This window comes from Oreochromis niloticus, linkage group LG3 (assembly GCF_001858045.2).
Source record: "Oreochromis niloticus isolate F11D_XX linkage group LG3, O_niloticus_UMD_NMBU, whole genome shotgun sequence".
Taxonomy (NCBI): domain Eukaryota; kingdom Metazoa; phylum Chordata; class Actinopteri; order Cichliformes; family Cichlidae; genus Oreochromis; species Oreochromis niloticus.
The window spans coordinates 63138428-63161729 of record NC_031967.2 but is presented as its reverse complement, the minus strand read 5'-3'; the positions used below and the strand labels follow the sequence as shown (position 1 = coordinate 63161729).

At 39.6% G+C, this 23302-nt stretch overlaps 1 protein-coding gene and 1 long non-coding RNA gene across 2 annotated transcripts; one reads left to right on the top strand and one right to left on the bottom strand.

Moving 5' to 3' along the window:
* The first annotated feature begins 10829 nt into the window (after window positions 1-10829).
* On the top strand, window positions 10830-14734 carry LOC109201429 (uncharacterized). The gene is made up of 3 exons (XR_002061468.2): window positions 10830-10867; window positions 11531-11635; window positions 14675-14734. It is a non-coding gene; the product is annotated as an uncharacterized LOC109201429 (long non-coding RNA).
* A 4847-nt stretch (window positions 14735-19581) lies between these two features.
* On the bottom strand, window positions 19582-22669 carry LOC100690790 (complement C1q-like protein 2). Its single transcript, XM_005465423.2, has 5 exons — window positions 22436-22669; window positions 22094-22186; window positions 20956-21027; window positions 20180-20311; window positions 19582-20076 (listed from the first exon to the last, which is right to left on the bottom strand). Exons 1-5 carry the CDS (start codon window positions 22638-22640, stop codon window positions 19793-19795), a joined length of 786 nt encoding a protein of 261 aa, XP_005465480.1. The 5' UTR covers window positions 22641-22669; the 3' UTR covers window positions 19582-19792.
* Window positions 22670-23302: the final 633 nt, after the last annotated feature.

The following is a 23302-nucleotide window of genomic DNA, read 5'->3' as shown; positions in this document are numbered from 1 at the left end:
GGCAACTGCTACAGAAGCTCCAGGAAAACATCGTATAGGCAAGAATGGAGTTCAAGCCAACTAAATCTCGCAGCATCTCCATCATAAAAGGAAAACTCACAGCCAAGGAATTTTTTATCAGTGGAGAACCAATTCCAACGTTCTTAGAGAAGTATGTCTGTGAAGGTTCTCAGTCATCCAGGTCATCGTAGTCTAAGGAGCTTGGAAAGAAAAGCGTCTGGACTTCTTTGAGTTGCTTGAAGATGTTTCACCTCTCACCCGAGAAGCTTCTTCAGAATCAGAATCGTGTTTATTGGCCAAGTATATGTGCAGACAAATACAAGGAATTTGGTTCCGGTAGATGGTGGCTCTCAAGCACAGCAATGTAAATCACACACACACACACACACACACACATACACACACACACATACGTGTCTATATACATTACACATGCATACACATACATACACAAAGCTGTGTAAACCAACTATAAATAACTAATCTAAACTTATATACATAAAATACAGAAATAAAAAATGAGGTGGAATGAATACTACAGAATGTACATAAGGTGCAGCTGCAGTCTGGCAGTGGGAGCAGCGTGACAGGTCAACTGTTTAGAAGGGAGATGGCGAGGGGAAAGAAAATGTTTCTGTGTCGGGTGGTCCTGGTCTGCAGGCTTCTTCTTCAGTTCTAAGGGTCAATGGTGGAGAGTCCCAGATTTAAACCCAGTTGGAGTTTTCCCCCAAAAGGGGGACAAAGGACCCCCTGATGATCCTCTACCTAACCACATGAGCCAAGGTCTGAACACCTTGGTGAGGTCTTTACCTCACCTTTACCTCTACTTAATCACATGAGCCAAGGTGTTCAGACCTTGGCTCATGTGATTAGGTAGAGGATCATCAGGGGGGTCCTTTGTCCCTCTTTGGCGGGAAAACTCCCACTGGGTTTAAATCTGGGACTCAATACAAGTGATACATTTATTTAAAACCTAAAGGTGACACTCAGAATTTTACATAAACACAGTTCAGTGTGATAATTTGTTTCCATTTTTTGCTCGTGTTATAATTTAGAAACATTTGGAAGCTGAAAAGTTCAAACACTAACTGAATAAAAGATTTACTACATGGCTCAGCTTCCTTCCATTCTACAAAATTTATGCCAAATTTCCTGTTTATGGGGGCCACTTACTTGAGGTGGAGTCACTAGATTAAACACCCACCGAACGTATCCACAGTGGTGGTCCTGGCCTGTTTGGCACCCTGAACAAACACTCCCTCTGGCACCCCCACCCCCCTCACACACACACACACACACACACACACACACACACACACATAAAACATATTAAGGATTGTACATTAACATACTGAATTTCACCAGAGAAACAAACACACACATATGAAGAGAGAGAGTATGCATTGTATGCAAACAGCTACCAAACAGCCATCATAATTTGTCATACAATGAGAACAGGACAAATCAACAATTGACAATGACTAATTAATATTAAAATCTGTAATATAATGTATTGTTTGGAGTTTAGTCTGTTACTGTTACTATTTTTGCCATTTCCTTTTGGAGCAACTGTAATCCACACAATTTCCTTAGGGATTAATAAAGTATTCTGATTCTGATTGTTTCAGGATGACCTGCCGTTATCCAATGACACATCTGCTTACCTGTATCTTTTGCTCGTTTCTCCTCCTCTTCTTTTTTATTTTTTCTAAACTGAGCACCTGATGGCTTTGAACTTTTCTTGTCCATCTTCCATTGGTTTTAATTTTGCACTCCAGTATGAACACAAATCCCCCAACTCGAGGATCACCACAACATAACCTAATAGACCTACACCTTAGTTCACAGATTCACTTTGTCTAAGGTTGTGTTGGTCAAGTTACTTGAAAAAAGTAATCAGTTACTAATTACTGATTACTTCCCCCCAAAAGTAATCCCGTTACTTTACTAATTACTTTTTCAAAAGTAATTAATTACTTAGTTACTTAGTTACTTTTTTAAAACACGATTTACAACCTGAATAGGTGATAAAGCGATAGATCTTTCAGCCCAATTCTACTTTTTCTGCATAATCCATCATACAAAATGTAATCAAATGGAAACGTCTCTTTTTAAAACTTTAAACTTTAAATCTTTTAACTTTATGCATCAAGCAAAAACTTAATTATATGCAACATTCTCTGACTGGAAGAAATTTGTTTAACATTTAAACCTATTTTCTGCACATTCCAGCATATAAAAGTTTACACTCACTCTTTCAAACAGATGAAAGTAAAACACAGCAGAAAATAAATAAAATCAAAGACTAGCGGTCCTGTTGCTCTATTTTCACCTGTAAAGCAGGACTGGGGTAGGCGGAGGTTTACCCTGGTGCACAGTAGCGGTTTTAGATATGGGCGACGCGGGCGGTTGCCCGGGGCGGCATCGTGGTGGGGGCGGCATCGTGGTGGGGGGCGGCATCACGGGCATCGGCAAAAAAAAAAAAATTGCTCGTACTCATGCTGCCCCGACATCAGCCAGCGCATATTTGGAATGTCATAGGCACCGATCGGTTTTCTATCGCCCATTTGCTGGGAGTAAGGGCGCCTTCCGTTTGTGAGGTGCGCCTGCTTCTTGCGGCACAGGGAGGAGAGGGCGGGGCGGCGGGGGATTCTCTGGCTAGCTGGAGCAGGAAAAATTACCAACTCGCAAAATAAAACAAAATAAAAACAAACCAACAAATCCAAAAACACCAGACATTATGATACAAACTTATAAATTGCACTGATGTTTTTTCAAAATTCTATACGCGAAAAGTGAGCGCGAGAGCCCTCGGTGCGCCTGCTCGCTGCTGAAGTCAAAGTAAACTTCATTGTCATCTCCGCTACATACAGTCCAGTATATAGAGAGACGAGACGACGAGGCTCCAGTTACAGCAGTGCAAGTAAACAAACAATAACACGTCAGAGGGGGTGTTCGCCCAGGGCGCCAAACAGGCTAGGACTGCCACTGCTGGTGCAGGTGTGCCGCAGCGGTCAGTTGAAGAATCCGCGAGTTTCTCTGTGAATTTCACATTACGTCGTAGCGCACTCGGTGCTTGCTTGGAAGTTTAGGGGTTTTTTTCGCTGTAAAAAGAAGTTTTCTTCCCACGCACAACGGACACTAATGTTTTTGTCACTTTTTATGGAATCAAACTCAAAATAAGGTCAGTACTTCCACGCTTTAAACGCTGCATGCTCATACTCTCTCCCGCACTGTCCATTGTTGATCTGCACACAGCTGTTGTCATGAACGTCGCACTCGCTTACGTCACTGTCATGAGACATTCTCACAAAAAATCACGGTTTTAGTAACGCAGTAACGCAGCGTTCCTACGTGAAAGTAACGGTAATCTAATTACCGTTTTTGCAATAGTAATCCCTTACATTACTCGTTACTTGAAAAAAGTAATCAGATTACAGTAACGCGTTACTGCCCATCTCTGGTCTAAGGTGTATTTCTGGGATTTCACACAACCCAGTATTCAAATCATGAATACATAATGGATACATTATGAATGAAATGTGTATAGAATTTTGACATTGGTGCAAATTATAAGTCTGTATCATAATACCTGGTGTTTCCATGTTTGTTGGTTTGTTTTAATTTAGTTTTATTTTGCGAGTTGGTTATTAGATGCTTCTCCAGCCAGCCAGAGAATCCCCCGCTGCCCCGCGCTCTCCTCCCTGTGTAGCAAGCAGCAGGCGCACCTCGCAAACGGAGGGCACCCTTACTCCCAGCAAATGGTCGATAGAAAACCAATCAGTGCCTATGACATTCCCAATATGCGCTTGCATGATGGCAGCATGAGTACGAGCAACTTTGGGGTTTTTTGCCGATGCCCGTGATGCCGCCCCCCACCACGATGCCGCCTTGGGCAACCGCCTGTGTTGCCGGTATCAAAAAACACTACTGCATATCCAGGTGTTCAGGTTTTAATGATCTTTTCTAATGGTTTTACCATAATGGTCTTCTTGTTAAATTAAGGTCAATAGAACCACAGTGCTATATTTAAACTATCTTACCATCTTGTTGCTCTATACAACATTTATATATATACATATATGTATATGCTGTGAAACACAGCTTTATAGAAGTGACCCCATCATAAAACCCCCATGGTGTGCTGCAAACTCTGTGTGTCTGTGTGTGTATGCACGAGCACGTGAGTGCCTGTGTGTGCATGTAGGTGTGGGTGCGTCGTAACAGTCAAAGCACTGTGTGTATGTCTGTATACGTGACTTCCTGCCGGTCATAAAAGTAATCTCCTCACCCAAGCTACACCAAATTCCTCTACACAACATACAAAACAGAGTTAACATATTACAAACACTGAGACCCTCCACCCCAAAACACAGACCAATCCTTCCTTATTCCTGTGATCTAAACAAATTTAACACATCATATTATAATAATTGTTTTCTTGTACTCACAATATGTATATAATGGGTAATAAGAACATTATATGTGGTTTGGATGATTAACAGTAAAACCCTGTACATCTACATTCAGGCAAAACTGACCGAATGATAATAAAAGAATCTAAATTTGAATGTGGACAACATTTTACTGGGTTGGTGCCCAAGTTTAACTCTGAAATCACTCTGATTTATTTACATAATTTCTATCGATTCTTTACGCATTTAAAGACACATAGACTGCAGAAATTGTATTTGTATTTAAACTGGATTTATCTTAATGCAATCACGACACAAGAGTGTGTCTGTGTAGGTTCTCAGTCATCCAGGTCATCAGAGTCTAACAGGCTTGAAAAGAAACAACGTGACTTCTTTAAGTTTCTTGATGATGGTTCATCAATTCCCTCATCACCTCTCATCCAAGAAGCTCATAAAAAATATTGTGGTTGACAGTACTGAATGCTGCACTGAGGTCTGTAATTAGTTGAGACAGGTGGATCAAATAAAGACCTTGTTATTATTCTGTGTGCCCAAGTTAACTGGTTACTACTAAGTACTAGTTCCTACTGAAAATATAACAATTTAAACTCGCCTCACAATTAGAAGTACGCAGTTTATTTCTTCATGTTGCTGTTTAACTGAACAGAACAAATGTCCTTTATTAAAATTAATCATATTGACTTCTTTAGAGTTGTACATGTAAAAGCACAGCTGCAGCTACTTCCTGTTGTTCATTCTTGTTTTCTAGAGTCTGAAACTCGTGAGATTTCTCACTGCTCTGTGAGTTTGGGCAGGTATGTCGTCCATGCTGTGAGAGGTTTTAGTGCTCTGTGATGTGTGTCAGTGTGCACTTAAACAAGATAACATCTCCCACCCTGGAGTTCCCCTGAACAGCCCCCACCCCCCACCTCACCCACACACACACACACCCCGTTCTTTGTAGTCACGCTGAAGTTCTCAGCAGAGAAAGAGAGAACAACAGTGGAAAAACAGTGGAGAGTATCTGCTGTTTATAAAGGTCAATATGAACAAAGTCAAATAACATAACACACACATCTCCAAACGTTGATTCTGTTCATCTGGATGTAGCGTTTTCAAAACGGTACGTCCAGATGAACTCTTGGAGATTTACATACCTGGATGATTGAGCATGCATCAAGATAGCACACACATGTACACCTATGTTCACCACAATATTGAAGCCATCACTATGGTTGATTTCTAAGTGGTATTTATGCACTGGCTCCTCAGATGCATGCCAGCTGTAGTCAGAGGGACAACAGGCCACTCCCACACAACACACACAGTTATTCTGGCTAGCATGAGATGGAAGTGCTAAATTATTATGTATAACCAAATTTACAATTTAAAGAGTCGTTACAGAATAACACAAGATCAGCAAGTGTATTTAGGCCAAATCAACAGAGCAGTCAGCATGATAATGTAGAAAACGCTGTAGCTAAATGATTTTAAACACAGCAGTGATTCAGGATGAGTCTCAGAGCTTCATATGGACCAGCTGTCAGTGGTGTTTTTGAATTTTGAATATTTCACACGTTTACCAGTGTATTAGACATCAAACGCAGCCATGGTGTGTATGTTGGTGCACACAAAAACTGTTTGCATCATCAGTAAGATTCATTTTTTTTTTTTGCTATGAATGAACAGACCAAATGTCTTTTAAAATAATTAATCATTCTGACTTCTTTAAAGTTCTACACATAAAACTTCTTGTTGATTTGTGTTATCTACAGTGATGGGAATAACGGCGTTACAAGTAACGGCGTTACTAACGGCGTTACTTTTTTCAGTAACGAGTAATCTAACTAATTACTATTCCTATCGTTACAACGCCGTTACAGTTACTAACAAGGTAACGCGGTCCGTTACTATTTTTCAACAAACAGTTGAAGCTGTGTTCAGTTCACTGCATCTTATATCAGCTGCAGGAAGTAGCTGTAAGTAATCTGGGCGCTACAGCTTTAAGCAGCTGCGCGCTCCCGCACAGACGGTAATCACGATCACTGTCTAGCACAACACCTGGAGCTAAGGAGGCAAAACAATCGCATGAGTGCTGCTGTTTGACTGAGGAAGAATAAAGTAGTCGTGGTAAGCCGATCACATGACCACTTAAAGACAAAGCAACAAGGTGCTAGTTTATAAATTGTGTCGATAGGCCACGTAAAACCAGAGTCATGATAAACGATATATACGCGGCGTTTTTTCCTCAATAGTTTCGCCACGTTAGCGCTAGCAAGCACTCTCTGCTTATGAGCAAAAAAACAAAACAAAACAGGGGAAGTTTTAGGAGTGACGGAGAGAGAAAGAGAGAGGGAGAGAGAAAGAGAGAGGGAGAGAGAGCAGGAAAAGAGAGAGAGAGAAAGAGAGAGCGAGTTTTGAGATGTGAGATTTGTGACGTTTAGCATGTTTGTAGTGTGTAGTTAATGTGTTGTCTTGTGTAGTTAGTGTGTAGTGTTGTGGATAGTTTTGTGTTGTGTGTCAGAACAATGAGGCGACTGCTGTCTCCAGGTAGAAACAGCAGTGATACACCTGCTGCTGTCAGACCTGCAGGTATCAGGCTGTGATGTTCTCCTTTATAGTGGACAGAAATGATTTTTTTGGAGTGGCACAAATAATTTGTGTGGCATCTTATTGAAGAACAGCTGATTGTTCTGTAAATAGTTTGAAATGGTTATTTAAAAAAAGGGTAAAAGGTAAATGGATGCAAATAACTTTGTTGTTTGCAAAACTTGTGCATAGGATTTTAAAATTGACAATTAATATTTGCATTTGAAGTTATAAAATATGATTCATTAAACATGTTTATGGTTGTTACAGTAAAAATATAACTTTTTCTACTCTGATTTTATGTTTTTTGTCTGATTTTAGATCAATTCTGGTTATACAGTATGACAAAATGAGAACATAACTGTAAATTCAGGCACGTGAGGTTGCGCTAAAAAGAATGATACCAAACAAGGCAAAGCAAATAGTTTTTAAAGGTAAAATGTGGAGAGAAAATCAAGAGTAGTAAAAAAATGGCCAATTATACCCTGGACGCCAGAGGGTTAAACGTTCTTTGTTTTTTTTTTTAAGTAACGCAATAGTTACTTTTCCAAGTAATTAATTACTTTTAGAATATTGTAACTCAGTTACTAACTCAGTTACTTTTTTGAAGAAGTAACTAGTAACTATAATTGAATTACTATTTGAAAGTAACTTGCCCAACACTGGTTATCTATAGTTTGAAGCTGGTGAGACTCACTGCGGTGTGCCCTAGTTTTGCTAAGAGAAGTGTTCAGTTTGTTTTTTTTTTATTCTCTGTGGTCTCTGTGGCAGACTGACACCTCTGCAGTTCAACAAGATCTTCAACATCTTTGACGTTGTCCATCTTCCTTTTCTCAGAAACACCCCCAAGTTCTTTGTGGTCACAGACTTTCTCAGTAGAGATGTTAGGAATGGAAAAAGAATGATGGAAGATGTGTCTACAGTTTATAAAAATTGTTACTTAATCACTTCACTGCCACAAACGCTGCCAAACCTATAATGAGGACATGGGCCTTTATTGAAAAGTGTTCAATAATTACCCCATTAGAGCTCTTAGACTTGTTGTTCCTAGAGTATTTAAAAGTAGAGTTGGAGTTGTTGCCAAATTGCTAGCTCAAAGGGGAAAGTATGATTGTTTGTTTTTTTCTATGTATGTGTTATTGCAGGGTCTACCTTAAAATATAAAGTGCTTTGAGGTGACTGTTGTGTGATTTGGCTGTGAGTTGTGATCTCCTCCACTTTGGGCAGGAATTGATCTCTGACCATGAGTAAAAACTCTCCACCCTTTCCTGGTTGAGGACCATGGCCTTAGACTTGGAGGCAATTATTCAGATTCAGGCAATTTCACACTCAGCTGCGAACCACTCCAGTGTAAGGTGGAGGTCACCACCTGATGCAGCCAACAGAACCAGATTATCCTCAAAAATCAAAGATGAGATTCTGGGAATGCCAACGTGGAAGCCTTCCAGCACTTGGTTCATGAAAAAATCTCAACAGATTCAATGACAAAAGGCAGAGTCCAGCACCCTCCAGAAACCATCCCGACTAATTATAAGTGGATGTGCAGACCAAGCTCTTGCAACGGTTCTATATGGATCGAATGGCCAGTAGCAACAGGCCAGACAACGCATATTCCCAAAACACCTCCGAAAGGCATACACAACATATGTAGACTGGTTGGGTAAACTCCCCTGCACCCTGAAGAATCCCCAAGAGCTAGTAAAGAACTACAAAGTTGCAAAGCTGTAGAGGCGTGTCTACCAAGACAGCTTTTAAACATCTACAGCTTTCAGGAACAAATCGCTTCCATCCCAGGTACCCTGCCATCAAGGTGTTGCTTAACTGCCTCAGGGACCTCACTCCCTGTGATGGATGAGTCGTCCCACTCATCCCCAGACTCTGCTTTCTCTACAGAAGGTGTGCCAGTAGGATCCAGAAGGTCCTCAAAGTATTCCTCCCCCCCCCAACAGTTGAAGTCCTCAGCGCTACACCCGCACTATACACAGTGATAAGACAGAGATGTTTGAGAAAGAAGTTGGCCAACTTTCTTCAAAAGGTAAACTCTGTCACTGTGCCAGATGCACATTTCCTAGTGTTCCAGTCAGTCATCAGTGTGTCTCTGCACAGCTGTGATTAAAATGTGTTCAGAGGGCCTCAGTGTCTGAATGGTTCCAGTTCAGCTCCATAACAGCAGCGTCCCTGGTTTGATTCCTGTGTTTCAGCTCATATCTGCCTCTCTCACTGAGGGGGACGTAACTACATGGACATGGATTTGTTCATCAACCAAACTACAGATCACTGAGAGCAGAGTGAAGTGCATTAAGAAACAGGGCACTGCAGTGTGTTTATAGTTTTAAAATATGTATTCTTTACACAAAAAAGTGAGTCCCCCCTCACTGTCTTTGAACCAATAGAAAAGCTGGTGCTCAGAGGAAGAGGGCGGGCTTTACTTGGTGTCAGAGACAGAAATGAAAAAAGCTCAAATGAGTGAGAAGGACGATGAAGGAAACATCTGTGCTGTGTCTGCTCTGTAAGTAGAATCTCTGTGTTTGTTTGAATTCTTGTACTTTGACTGTCTGCTCTCCTGATAACTGATGATGGAGGAGAAGACATGAAAAACAAATCAGGCTGAATTCAAGTTCAAAACACCACGAGGACCAACTGCAGGTCTGAACTGACTCTTTATCTTTGCTCAGGAGTCGAGGAAACACAGCAGGCAGTGAAAAGCTCAAATCATTCATGCTTTATATGAAAACAGCTGGACAGTTTAAGAGTAATATTTATAATTAGTGCACATTGTCCATATATCTCCACAGTGCAGTCATTGCACCTACAGTAAAAATAATGATGGTTTAAAGAGTTCTTAAGGTAAAAAGAAGCAGAGACTGTTTAAAATCTGTTTCCTCAAACATAAAACTTGGTGTAAAATCGTAAAACATGCTCACTTGACATGTGAGGTTAATCAGGGACTCAAAGTTGGCCCCGTGTGTGTGTGAGTGTGTTTATTATTATTGTGTTGTATATGTTGTTAACCCCGCATTGGACTTCAGTGAAGTGTTACATTAATACACTGCTGCTCAACCAGTGACAGCTGGGCTCCAGCTCTGCAGACCCAAAGATTAAAAATGTGTTAAGAATATGGGCGATCTGTCAAATTTTCAACCTTACTTTATAAAATTTTTTCAAGCTTTATTGAATTATGTTGCTGTAAATGACCCAGGGCAGACCTGACGACAGTTCAATGGTTTCCATCATCTCTTTATTCCACTCACGGTTGCTGTCACACATATAACACTGCAGCTCCGCAGTCACATGTACACAACAACAACACAACAGGACCCAGTTCCCATTTTATGCAACGAGGCATGTTTATTGATGCTGCTCAGGTGCATCTGCTTCACCTGCAGCAGCACCACAGAACGCGCCCCACCACAGTTGCTGTCATCAAATAGGAAGTGAACAGATATATCAGAGAGACGAGTTTGTGTGTTTGTCAGCTGTTTGTGTGGAGTTGTTCTTTATGTTCACCTCAAATCAACCTGAGTGTCATTTCTCTTTAGTTCTGATCTCACTGCTGAGCTGCACAACAAACCAAGGTCAGCAAACACTCACCTGTTTCTGCAGATTTCAACATTCCCAATGTGACGATTACTTAATGACTGTGTTTTTTTTTTTTTTAGAGAGGTACACTACCAGACCTCCACCTGCATCCACCTCTCCACCTGCATCTACGCCTCCTCCTGGTTCCAGCTCCAACACTCTTTCTGCCTTTCTCTCTCCTGTCATTCTTTCTGTGTTGTCATTTTTTTGTTCGGTCTGTGTTGGGGTTCTACTGGTGTTACTGGTTCTGCTGCTGAGACGATGTGTTCACAGGAAACCTGAAGGTGAGACTCAGACTTGTACATAAACACTGTTCAGTGTAATAAATTGGTTCCATTCTTTGATCATGCCTCAGCTTCCCTTCAATGTACAAAATTTAAGCCAAATGTCCTTTTATTGGGGCCACTGACATCAGATGGAGTCACTGGATCAAATGCCCACTGAATGTGACTGAACATGCTTTTCTGCACTTTATACGTATCCAGATGCTCCGGTTTTAATGATCTGTGCTTGTGGTTTTACCATAATGGTCTCCTTGTTAAATTAAGGTCATCATAACCACAGCGCTGTATTTAAATGTGCCATCTTGTAGCTCTATACAACATCTAACATCACTCTATAGGTCCTTTTTGTTATTGTGTTTACTGCTAATGATTAGCATTTAGCAACACAATTACGAAGGCTTACTGTTTGTGACCCTCTCGAGTGAATTTAGAGCATTAACTTAGTTTTTTGAATCAAGTTTATGAGAATGAATCCAAACCAGCAGTTTATACAGCAGTGGGGAGGGGGTGTAAGATCATTTGGCTTCACTTTTGGGGAACTGTTAGGCCGTCTATGTTTTCTACAGTCATGTTTCAACCTCATTTGCAGTTCACCTAAACGCATTTTCCACTAAAGGCCTTTAAAAGTATGTCATTGTTCATTTTTGTTCATCTTTCCATCAGAACGAGAAGAAGCTGGAGAAGATGACATTATATATGACAATGAAATAACATACAGCACTGTTAAAATATCAAATGATCAAAAAGATCCAATCAGGTGATGCAGAGGTAATTATTTTTCTTTTCTTTTTTTAGTGGTGATTGTGTGTGTGATGCTGGTGTTGTTGGGATTCACCAATCCTGTGTAAACTGTCAATACACACATCTTTAACTGACTACAATTTTCTCAAACAATAAAAAAAGAAACAAATAAATATGTCCAGTAATAAAAGAAATTAATGGGTTTTGATTATCGATTTATCGATTAAAATCGATTCTAGCTTGGATTCATTCAACGATTCATTAAAATCCTGAATTGATTTTTTTGTATGAATTTATTTTGCCTGAAATGCCAGAATCTCAGGTTAAACCTCACAAAAGTTCAACAATCACCAAACAGCTAAAACAGTACATGAGAGCAGGTACACACCAGCACGGACCCGCGGATCAGAATCAGTGAGACGTCGCCTTTCTCACCTGGACGGCACGGACACAGTCGGGGCTGAAAGCCGACAGCTCGCTGATTCTGATCCGTGCTTTGTGTTTACGCCCTTTTTGCACTGATTCTGAAGCTGCAAGTTTTATCTCTCTCCAACCAAAATTCACTAAACCAGCAGCAAAAGAAGATCCAAACTATGCTTCACATTTCGTTTCACATAAACATTGTCATGAATTCCCTCTTACTTTTGCTATTTTGCTTCCACCACGATAAAATCACACTTCTTCCACAGCTTTCTCTCTCTCTCTCTCTGTACTTCAAGAACAGTTTCTCATCTAAAAATCTCTTTTCTGCATTATTCCCTTGCTTATTACACACAAGTCTGCTGTTGTGTACAGCGTTGTCAGCCGCTGGATTTTTTTCTTCTTCTTTCACTTACTCCTGAAAAGAAAGCTTCATTTCTGCTGTTCAATACTGAACAAATTTTAACGTTTTTAAAATTATGCAAAATTGTAAACGCTTAGCCGTGTCTCTAATAAAACCTCTGTAACTTTGCTCTGCTTCACTTCAGCATCATCAGGTAATGTTCATATGTTGATTAATGGTTTTCTTTCATTTTTGATCTACTGTAGAATATTTTAAGGTAATCTGCTATAAAATCCCAGGCCAGGAAAACCACATTTTTCTCAGTTACTTTGACACAAAGGCATCTGCTGTGATGTTTACACCTTTTGAAGTCTCGCAAGTGTCAGATTTCTTTTTATATATGTAATAATATGGAAATGTACTGATACGTGATCAGAATTATAATATTTCTGACTGTCTGAGGCCAAATTCCCCCAGATCGAATCGAATTGTGAATCAGAATCGAATTGATTCAGTGACGATACCCAACCCGAGACTTAAGTAAAAACTTAAGAGAAGAAAAGAGGAAAATATGAGAGCAGCTCAGAAATGAGCAGAGCTGCCATAACAGGCTGCCACACACAAGGGAAGTAGAAAAAGAATGGTTCTGATTCTTATATGCACTTTTCTACAGTACCAGAAAACTCAAAGCACTTAATACAAAATGCCGCATTCACCCATTAACACAAGCACTTTAAGTGCTTTCTAGCTAACATTCACACACACAAACCATGACCTTTCTGAACAGTAGATGCCGTTTCACCTCCTGTGCTACAGCCACCCAAAACTACCCAGCTCTCTCCCCAGTAGTGCTACCAAGATGGCTGCTGAGTTATAAGATTTGCTCCTAGAAGCAGGGAAAAACACTAGTGACGGTATTTATGTCATTGCAAAGATGTGAAATGTGCAGTATTATAATTTGGATTAAAAGGATTTTTTTTCTGACTTTAGTCCCTTTAAATAATTTTGACTTGTCTAAAGTTTGTAATTGTAATTAAACCTGTGTGCAAAAGTCAACTGGTTACAACTGCAAGTTTGTACTGAACATATAACACGTTGAGCACTCCTCATGACAAGAAGTACGCAGTTTATTCCTTTATGTTGTTGTTTTATTGAACAGACGAAATGTGCTTTATTACAATTAATCATATTGACTTCTTTAAAGTTGTACATGTAAAAGCACAGCTGCAGCTACTTCCTGCTGGTTCATTCTTGTTTTCTGGAGTCTGAACCTCGTGAGACTTCTCACTGCTCTGTGTCCTAGTTTGGGCACGTATATTGTCTATGCTGTGAGAGGTTTTAGTGCTCTGTGATGATGTGTGTCAGTGTGCACTTAAACAAGATAACATTTCCCCACCCTGGAGTTCCCCCTGAACAGCCCCCCTTCTTTGTGGTCACGCTGAATTTCTCTGCAGAGAAAGAGAGAAAAACAGTGGAAAGTCTTTGCAGGTTATAAACGTAAATATGAAGAGAGTCAAATAACCTAGCACACACATGCACACCTATGTTCACCACATATACTGAAGCTGTCACTGTGGTTGATTGCTAAGCGGTATTTATGCACTGGCTCCTCAGCTGCATGTCATGTGAGGAGCCAGTGTCTCAGAGCTTCATCTCAGCCACAGGTCCACCTCATATGGACCAGCTGTCAGTGGTGTTTTTGAATTTTGAATATTTCACACGTTTTCCAGTGTATTAGACATCAAACGCAGCCATGCAGCCAGTCAGTCTGACCATAGATTTAGTGCAATAAATAATATAGCAGCACTCGTTATACCCACAGTGCTTTCTGATGTGTTTTATTGTAGTGAGCGTGCTTCAGTTACAGTCAACGTACCATCGACAACCAAAGATGTCAGTTAATGTCAAAACAGAAAAATGTGGCCCTGGTAAAGCTGCTATTTAGCTTTGGACAAAGCACAGTTAGCTATTTCAAGTCTTCATGCTATGCTAAATTAACCACAAATTGATTCATATCTTTTTCTTTTTATTGTTAAACTGAGCCTGTTCTTCTTTTGTTTGCTATCATGTAGATCCTGTTTAGTTTAAACATGGCTAACATTTCAAATAATGACATTACCATTTTATCCCTGTGTTACAGTTTGGTGGTTCAGCGAATTGTTATTTGTTTTTGAGCTGGTTCCCAATAAAGTCTGAACTGGGACTGTGTGTGATGCAGAGAGGTGGAGATTGAAGGTGTTGATTGAACTACAAAGCTTGTAATCATGTTTCCTGTTGTTTGAACTGTGTGTGTTTGTGTTCAGAGCCAGATGTCGTCTACTCTTCACTGAAGTAGTCCACCAGTCCAACCACTGTCATCCAGCTGCTGGTCTCTAACTGGTTCCCCCAGCACCTCAGACCAGAGGACATCCACATGTTACAGATTTTTATATTTGTCTTTTTTTTCCCCTGAACACAAATGTCTTTTTTATGTGTAATAAACATACATGTAGATGCACTTTTTCACAATACAGAATTTGCATCACATCTTCTGGTTCCTTTATGTACAAAGCAATGTAACTGTTATTTATGCTCTTGTTTTTACAGCAGCAGTTTAGTTTGTCTTCTCCTCTGGGTTTCCATGCTTTATAAATCCTCTTGTGGAAACATTTGTAGACTCTCTCTCTCTCTATGGTTTAACAGGCACACATCATGAACACCTTCACTTCATATGTCCTGAACCAGCACATAGGTCCCCCCATTTAACCTTTCAGTGAAAAAGTTTAAGTGGTCATGAATCACATTTGATGTCTGCTTCCATCTGCTGGTAAAACTGTGCATTACAGGAACTCAGCTGCTTTACAAATGAAAACACGTTAACCTCATAACCTCCTGAGAAAGAAGAATGTGTTACTTTTCATTTCAGATGTCTTACATGCATCTTGTTCTCAAAGTTCTGTAATCATAGTATTTGCATATATTAAATGGGGGAAATATTGATCTATAAATTACTGAGATTTTAGATCTTAGATATCTAACCGCACGAGGAAATAGTGCCACTGCAAATGATAATAATAATAAATAACAATAATAAACATGATAATTGTTGTCATCATCATATTCATTATTTATAGTTTTCCGAAACACTACAAGCCACAAAATACCAACACCCCCCCCCAAACAAACAAACAAACAAACTAATAATAATAATAATTTGACCCTTCAGAGGAAGCTCATTACCACCACATGTATCCATGACCTCAGTCTTTGGTCACTAGCCAAAACCACAGATGAGGGTAGTGACGTTGCTGGACCAGTAAATCGACGGCTTCACTTTTACGTTCAACTCTCTCTTCATGACAACAGATCGGTGCAACGTTTGCATCACTGCAGCTATGACCCCGTCTGTCAGTCTGAACATATTATACTGCTTCAGGTTCGACAGGTTATTCTGAGCTGCTGATCATATAAGCGCTATGAAAGGCTTTTGAAGACTTGTCAACGAAGGAGGATTTTCTCATACTTTTGCCATTAAAGGGCACACTAGAGGCGAGGAAATCTACAGTGAATTTAAAAGTTGCAGAATTTGACAGGTGTTTCCAGGAAATGCTTATCATGCAGGACATTGTCAAGTTAATCACAAATCCATGTCTTTCTATTGTTGCTGAAACTGTATCCACAAATACAGGGATGGCCAACTCCAGGCCTGAGACCTGGTTTCCTGCAGGTTTGTGTCCTTGATCCAGCACAGCTGACTTAATTGGGCAGAATTATTAAGTTCTCTAGAGGCCTGGCAATGAACTTATCATCTGTAGTGACCCAGGGTGTTATCTAAAACCTACAAGATACTGGCTCTTGTGTACAGATGGGTATCGTTTAGGTTTTATCCGATACCGGTGCCAAACCGGTACTTTTGAAACCGTGCCGGTGTTTAAACGGTGCTCAAACCGGTGCTTAAAGAATGGAGGACACAAACTTTTTCCAAAAACCTCTCATGTTCAGCTGTTTTTTGTAAAAAGATAACAATGTTAGCCTTTTCTGCAGCTACAGGGCATATATGGTATCACTGTTGGCTGGAAGCAGTGCTTAAACAATGGAAAAAACACAAACTTTGTCCAAAAGCCTCTCATGTTTAACTGTTTTGCACTTTTTCTTTAGTCATTTTAGCCTTTTTGGCCAGGGTGAAGGGAGTATCTGCTGTCAAACAAGAAGACAGCCGCATGTAACTACAACTGTTTGCTAGTTCACCTTACATGCATTAATATAATAACGTGTTAGCCTACTCAACGTAAATTACACACAAACAACATTAAGCTACTCACGCAGAGAAGAACGGCTGCTGCTGCCATCATCATCCGTCATAATTTCTGCTACACTGGCAGGGCTAGGGGCCAGGACTCTACTCTTCGGGTTCTTGGGGGATGTTGCTAACTCCGGGTCCGATAACAGGCACCACACCAGCAGTAGATGTGCTCAGTCTTGCCGCAAGCTATCAAATACGGTGCATTTCTCTGCTTTTAAAAAAACGCTACGCATCGCCAGGTTTCATCAGATTTGAGGTGTTACCTCCTTTGCACAGTATCACCTTAAAGTACTTGTTGCAGGCTGCTGAGTTTGCATCTTTTGTTGTGAAGTACAGCCAGACTTTTGATCGCTTCGTCTTGGATATTTTTGATCTGTAGCTCTGCTTGAAAAGAACGTACATACCTGAGCCCGCCTACTATCCTGGGAAACGTAAAATGATTGGCTAGAATCCAAAGTGTATGACATCTCAGGAAAAAATGCACCGAAATGTGTGCTGCTTTTTGGTCTGGTTACTACCGTTTATGTGGTACCGGATACCGGTACCCATCCCTACTCTTGAGGCCTGGAGGTGGTCACCCCTGAACTAAGATGTAAGGATGCTTTTTCTTTACCTCATGAAGTGGACGTGGAAACTGCAAAGTGACAATGAACTGCAGTCTAGGGCAAAGGAGAACAACTTCTGGGAACCAAGGAGCAAAGAAAAATTTCCTCTAACTCCGCTTTAAGCAACTTAGCAATTTCTATTACTTACTATGAACAAATACAGTTCAGACAAGTTTAAAATTCTGTCGAAACATAAACAACGCGGGCAAATGTATCTTCAAACGCTAGTCTAAATGTATTTAAAAATAATGTGAGCAGCTGCTTCCGCGTTGATCTTGCCCAGCATTTGCATCTGGATGGAGCTTGGGAGGTGGCTCTCACTGAAATTTCCTATCCCTATACATGTATATATACATATATTAAATCTTTTGAATGATAAGGCTTATTTTGAATGGAGGGAAAAGAGTGATGAAGAGCAGAAGCCCGATGATGTCGTTAAGACAAAAATACACGCTGGTGTGAATCTTGATAACTAAAAGCAGTCACCTGTGATCTGTTTGGTAAAAAAGACATTCCTATAACGTTAATAGTACAAGTACTAAACACTACTGTGTCCTAAGGAAACAAAGACTAAAATGTAACAGGGATAACATTTTAGAGAATTAAAATCCCTCAAAGGAAAAAACATAAACTTGATATGCATATCTATACATGCAGCTTCCTAAATGTAACATTCAGGATTATTCACTGCAGCTCCAGAAATCAGAGCTACCTCATCAGATCCAAGTGTGACATCAGCTGACACTCTTTACAGGAGATTCCATCTGAACTCTGTGGAGCCTGATCTCAAGGTTTTTAAGTCTGACCCTGAAACCAGAAGAGGATCTTTCTCTCTCTTCAGATTAATGCTGCACTAATGAATTAGACTAACTATTCACTTTAGCTAAAGTTATTAAGTTAGCTAAAGAGTTGGGATGCTGTGTAAGACATAAATAAAGCTAAAATACAAAGGTTTGGACAGCGTTTTGCATGTTTCCCTACTGTAGGGGTCTCTGCAAGCATACAGGGCTCTGACAGGGTACAAGATGACAACTTTGGAATTCTACTAGAAACAGTCGATCATATTTGTTTGTCAAAGCTGAATCCAGGGCAAACTAGGCTAAATTAGCGTTTTTAGCTAGCAGCTACAATAAGCATAAAAGTTACTGTACGGCTATCATTTGTTAACATGACGCTTGTTCTTATACATGTAATACATTTATTACCAACCTGAGAGTTTATCCGCTGGTCATTCGACATGACGAATGACTTCTGAAGTCTTAATTCAGCTCAAGACGCTGTAGATTCCATCAGTAACGCTATCAGTCTGTAGTTCTATTAATCTGCGCTTGAACCGGAACCGGATGTAAGTCCCAAAAAACTGAATTTTGGAACTGAAATTGAATTGTAGAACTGAAACTGAATGGTGAGAAGTGAATCTGAAATTATTTGAGAGCTGAATTTTTAAAGGATAAAATGCAGTTTCAAAGCAAATCAATTCATTTTCAAACTATAAATTCAATTTCAAATTAGACTAATTCAAATTCAGTTTTCAAAAGCTTTCATTCAAGTTACAATTCAGATTCAATCCGAGTAATTCAAATTCAGTTTTAACTTATTCAAATTCAGTTTCTGATGGCACAGATTTCTGCCCATAGATTTCTGACCTTTAGTGTGTTTGGAGTGTGTAGTTTGTGGATCTTATATAAAATAAAATAAAATATAACTTTTTCTACTCTGAGTTTATGTATTTTGTCTGCTTTTGATTAGTTGTGTTAATACAGTATGTCAAAATGAAAACATAACTGTAAATTCAGACACGTGAGGTTGTGCTGAAAAGAATGATACCAAACAAGGCAAAGTAAATAGTTTTTATAGGTGAAATGAAGAGGTAAAATTAAAAGTAGTCAGAAATGGCTAATTATACCCTGGACCCCAGAGGGTTAAACATTTTTTATTAAGTAACGCAATAGTTAATTTTCCTAGTAATTAATTACTTTTAGAATCTTGTAACTCAGTTAATTTTTCGAAGAATTAATTAATAACTATAATTATTTACTTTTTCAAAGTAACTTGCCCAACACTGGTGATCAGTAATTCATTTAAAAAGTAATTTATTTAGTAAGTAATCACAACTGTCTAAATGTAACAGACTTTCATAGTTTTTAATATCCTGATCATCATCATCATTTATTTATATAGCACTTTAAAAACACACCTGGTAGACCAAAGTGCTGTACAATACTAATATGCACATAGTAATAAAACCAGACATAGCAAAATAAAAATAAAAATCCCGATATTGACAATTGATGCAAATACAATAAAATAATAACTACACATGTTATGTGGTAGTCTTTAATACAGCTCTCAAACACACATATACACAGCAAATAAATAATCAGACAGTCACTTTGATTTTTTAAAATCAAATATTATCAATCATTATTTTACTAATACATTTACAAATCGTTACAGAAAAAAATATTATTAACAACTGCATTTAGAAGTAGAAATGATTAAGTAGAAGACAACTTAAGGAAGTGTTTCCCTTTTTACATGGTAAAAAGAAGATGACCACTGAAGGTGGAATGGTGAAAATGATTGTCATATATTTTAAAATTAACCCAGAGACATAAAAACACCTGATCTCCAGTCTCTAGACGCAGTGAGGCTCCATTAGAAGCTGTTCCGAAATGTGAGGCCTGACGCTCCCACGCTGAAAAAATGCGTTCTCCATTCTTAAACAACACAACAGCTACACCATTAACAGGATCTTCAGGTCCACATACGTACCACTCGAAGTGGTAGGCTCCTCTCACTGGTGCAGTGAAAATACCTGTGGGACATTTGTTTTTGTTAAATGGAAAATCAGATGTTTGAACATCGTGAACATCAGTCTGACATCAACATAGCTGAGAAGTGACATTCAGTGTTATTACCTGTGTGTGGGTTGTAGGCATTTCCAATGTTTGTGACAAGATGTTTAAAGACAAGCGTAGTGTGTGTGTTAAATGGACCAGTAATTCCATTACCTTCAGCCAGTAAAGAAGCTGAAAAAGCCACCTGTTTGACTAAGAAAGAGAGAAATGTCATGAATTTAAAATTTTTGCTGTGGTCATATCATATCACAGAATATGACGAGCAATGAGGCGAACTGAAGAGGAGGAGACGGACAAGTCCTGCTAGGGTGAGAGAGACGTCTCTCACGGAGTCCTTTAGTGCTGCAGTCAGGCAAGGTGTTCACATAGCGCACAACTTCAGTTTTTTTTAATATATATGATGAACTCTGCACTATTAAGTGATAAGAACAAGTAATCTGATGTCCTGTAATCATTATGACGCTATAATTTGAGATACAATAAATTAAATAGGTTTTTGTACAAAGTATCGGTATCGGATCAGTATCGTCGATACCACCCTGAATTTTACTTGGTATCGGATCGGAAAGGAAATCAGTGGTATCGCACATCACATCACTATCTTACAGAAGCCAAAAACAACTAAGAACAGCTGCAGTGTGGTAGCTGTACACAGACAATTTGGAGGAGTGCTGAAATAAATAAATTTAAAGAAAAGGTTGTCGATATGTTTTGCCACACAGTGTATAGAAGTCTTCTGGGTAACTGGATTGCAGCCTTTATATCTCAATGTGAGTGGAAATAGCAGATATTTTAACATGAAAATAATCAGAGCCATGTTGACTTCATCACATTACCTAGTAGCTGTTGATTAAGATTTTCAATTGCAGTCCTCTGCTTATCCACTTCCTCCAACTTTGCTGCATTGTCTGACAAAAAAGAAAAAAAAAACGTTTAAAAAATAACATTCTCTAAAATTGTATAAATACCCTGTGTATGTGTGTTAGGAGTTTTAATTATTGTTCTAACTATGGAGTGCTACTGAGGATATCGTCGGGTGGTGGAAGAAATAATTCGAGGACCTTAATCCCGCTGACATGTCTTCCGTTGAGGGAGATGAGTCTGGGGACAAGGAGGATGGCTCATCTATCACCAGGGGTGGGATCACTGAGGCAGTTACACAGCTCCTTGGTGGCAAAGCACCTGGGGTGCATGAGGTTCGTCCTGAGTTCCTGAAGGGTCTGAATGTTGTTGAGCTGTCTTGGTTGACATGCCTCTAAAATGTTGACCTTCAACAGGTCGTGGCATACAGCTCCTACTGGAGCGGTTTGCAGCCATGGTCCTCAGTGGAAAAGGGTAGAGTGCCCACTCCGCGTCAGGGATGTGTTCCTGCACAAAGTGGAGGAGTTTAACTATCTCAGGATCTTGTTTAAGAGTGAGGAGAGTGGGAGATCAACAGACAGATTGGTGCTGTGGCTGCAGTGATGTGCACACTGTATCGGTCCATCATGGTGAAGAGACAGCTGAGTGAAAAAGTAAAGCTCTTTCCTATCAGTTTGTCCCCACCCTCACCTATGGTCACGAGCTTTGGGTAATAACCAAAAGAATCAGATTCTGGATAAAAGCAGTGGAAATGAGCTTTCTCCAGCCTGGGAATGCCTTGGTGTTCCCCCGGACGAGCTGCAGGTGGGGGCCGGGGAGGGGAATGTCTAGGCTTCTGTGCTTAGGCCCTGCCCGCCCCTGCGACCCAGCCTCGGATAAGTGGAAGATAGATGGTTGGGTTGAAACTACCCTTAGATAAATTATACTTTGTGCAAATTAGTACATATTACATTTTTCCCATAGAAAAGCACTAATTTTGATGATTTCATATTCTGCTGTATACTTTAACCTATAATTATTAATCTCACACATTGGAATAAATGAACTCTAACAAATAATAATAATGAATCACTAATATTCTGTTATACAATGAAACATGTGTACATACAGTACCTTGTTGTTGCTGTTTAAGCTTGTCAATTTCAGACCTCTGTCTCTGAAGTTCAACGTTCTGCATTTCCAGAGCTTTCAGTTTTGCGACATGCTCTGACAGAAAAGAACATAAATATGAATCAATAATATATGAATTTTATTTATCTGCATCATTTGAATCCCTTTTTATTTTTAGTAGGCTAGATTATTGAATAAATAATGAATAAATAATAAAACTAAAAAAATAAATGAGAAACCTTAGTGATTTATGAAGTGACATTGATATCTCTGTAACACAACAGAGGCTCATATGAAGGTTTCCTCATGCTGTCACTTCTCTCACTACCTGACATCATACTGTACCTTTATTCTCTTGTTTTAAGGTCCTGATTTCCACTTTCTGTTCAGCCACTGAGGCGGTCAGCTCTCTGAGCACTGCATGGATGTCCTGTGGACAGGGTTGCTGGTATGAAATCTGCTGGTGAAGAATTTCAGTATCTACCTCTCTCTGATTTGTGGAAACAGAGCAGACCAGAAGCAACAACAAGAAAAACACCATGATCTCCATTCTGTCAGTGAAAACTCAACAGTATCTGTGTGTCATCTGCAAACCTGACTGACTTTTATACTACACAGTACAAAGGGGAGGTCACTGTATCATTACATTCAACTTTATGCCTCAGTATGATAACTGAGGGCATAAGTAATTCTAGTGAATCAGTGACTAATGTAATCTTTATGAGTTTCAGATGCAGTACAAGGAGAAGAACAAGTGAGTATCACTGATTGTCAGCTAATAGTAAAACATGAGCATGACTGCACTCCAACAACCCCGTCCACACTACATTTGACTGGTACTCACATTGCCCTTGAACATAAACCAAACAACATGTTGATTCCACCATGTTAGAAGATTTATAGAAGTATCATGTCTCTACAATGCATGATTCAACTGCAATGAATGAATACAAAATATCTGAGCAGAGTTTTGATGGTTACGATATAACTTTAAAAAAAAAACTTCAAAAAGCTGATCAGCTTCCTTGAACACCACAGCACCTGTACCACATGCACTTGATTCACATGCACCCCCGTACTGCCTAAATGAGCTTTATACTGCACAGTAAAAACAGGGCTGCCTTTGATTTTGATCCTATGTTAGAGCATAAGTAATCCACATGACTTCATGAGTTTATGACTTCAGATACAAGGCTACAAGGAGAACAGCAA

What these genes read in the sequence shown, in the direction of transcription:
- LOC100690790 (XM_005465423.2), bottom strand. Translation starts at nt 22,640, where the DNA reads ATGGAGATCATGGTGTTTTTCTTGTTGTTGCTTCTGGTCTGCTCTGTT. An exon ending in CTTAAAACAAGAGAATAAAG is followed by an intron (nt 22,187 to 22,435) that starts GTACAGTATGAT and finishes CTTTTCTGTCAG; the next exon opens with AGCATGTCGCAAAACTGAAA. An exon ending in TGCCTACAACCCACACACAG is followed by an intron (nt 20,077 to 20,179) that starts GTAATAACACTG and finishes AATGTCCCACAG; the next exon opens with GTATTTTCACTGCACCAGTG.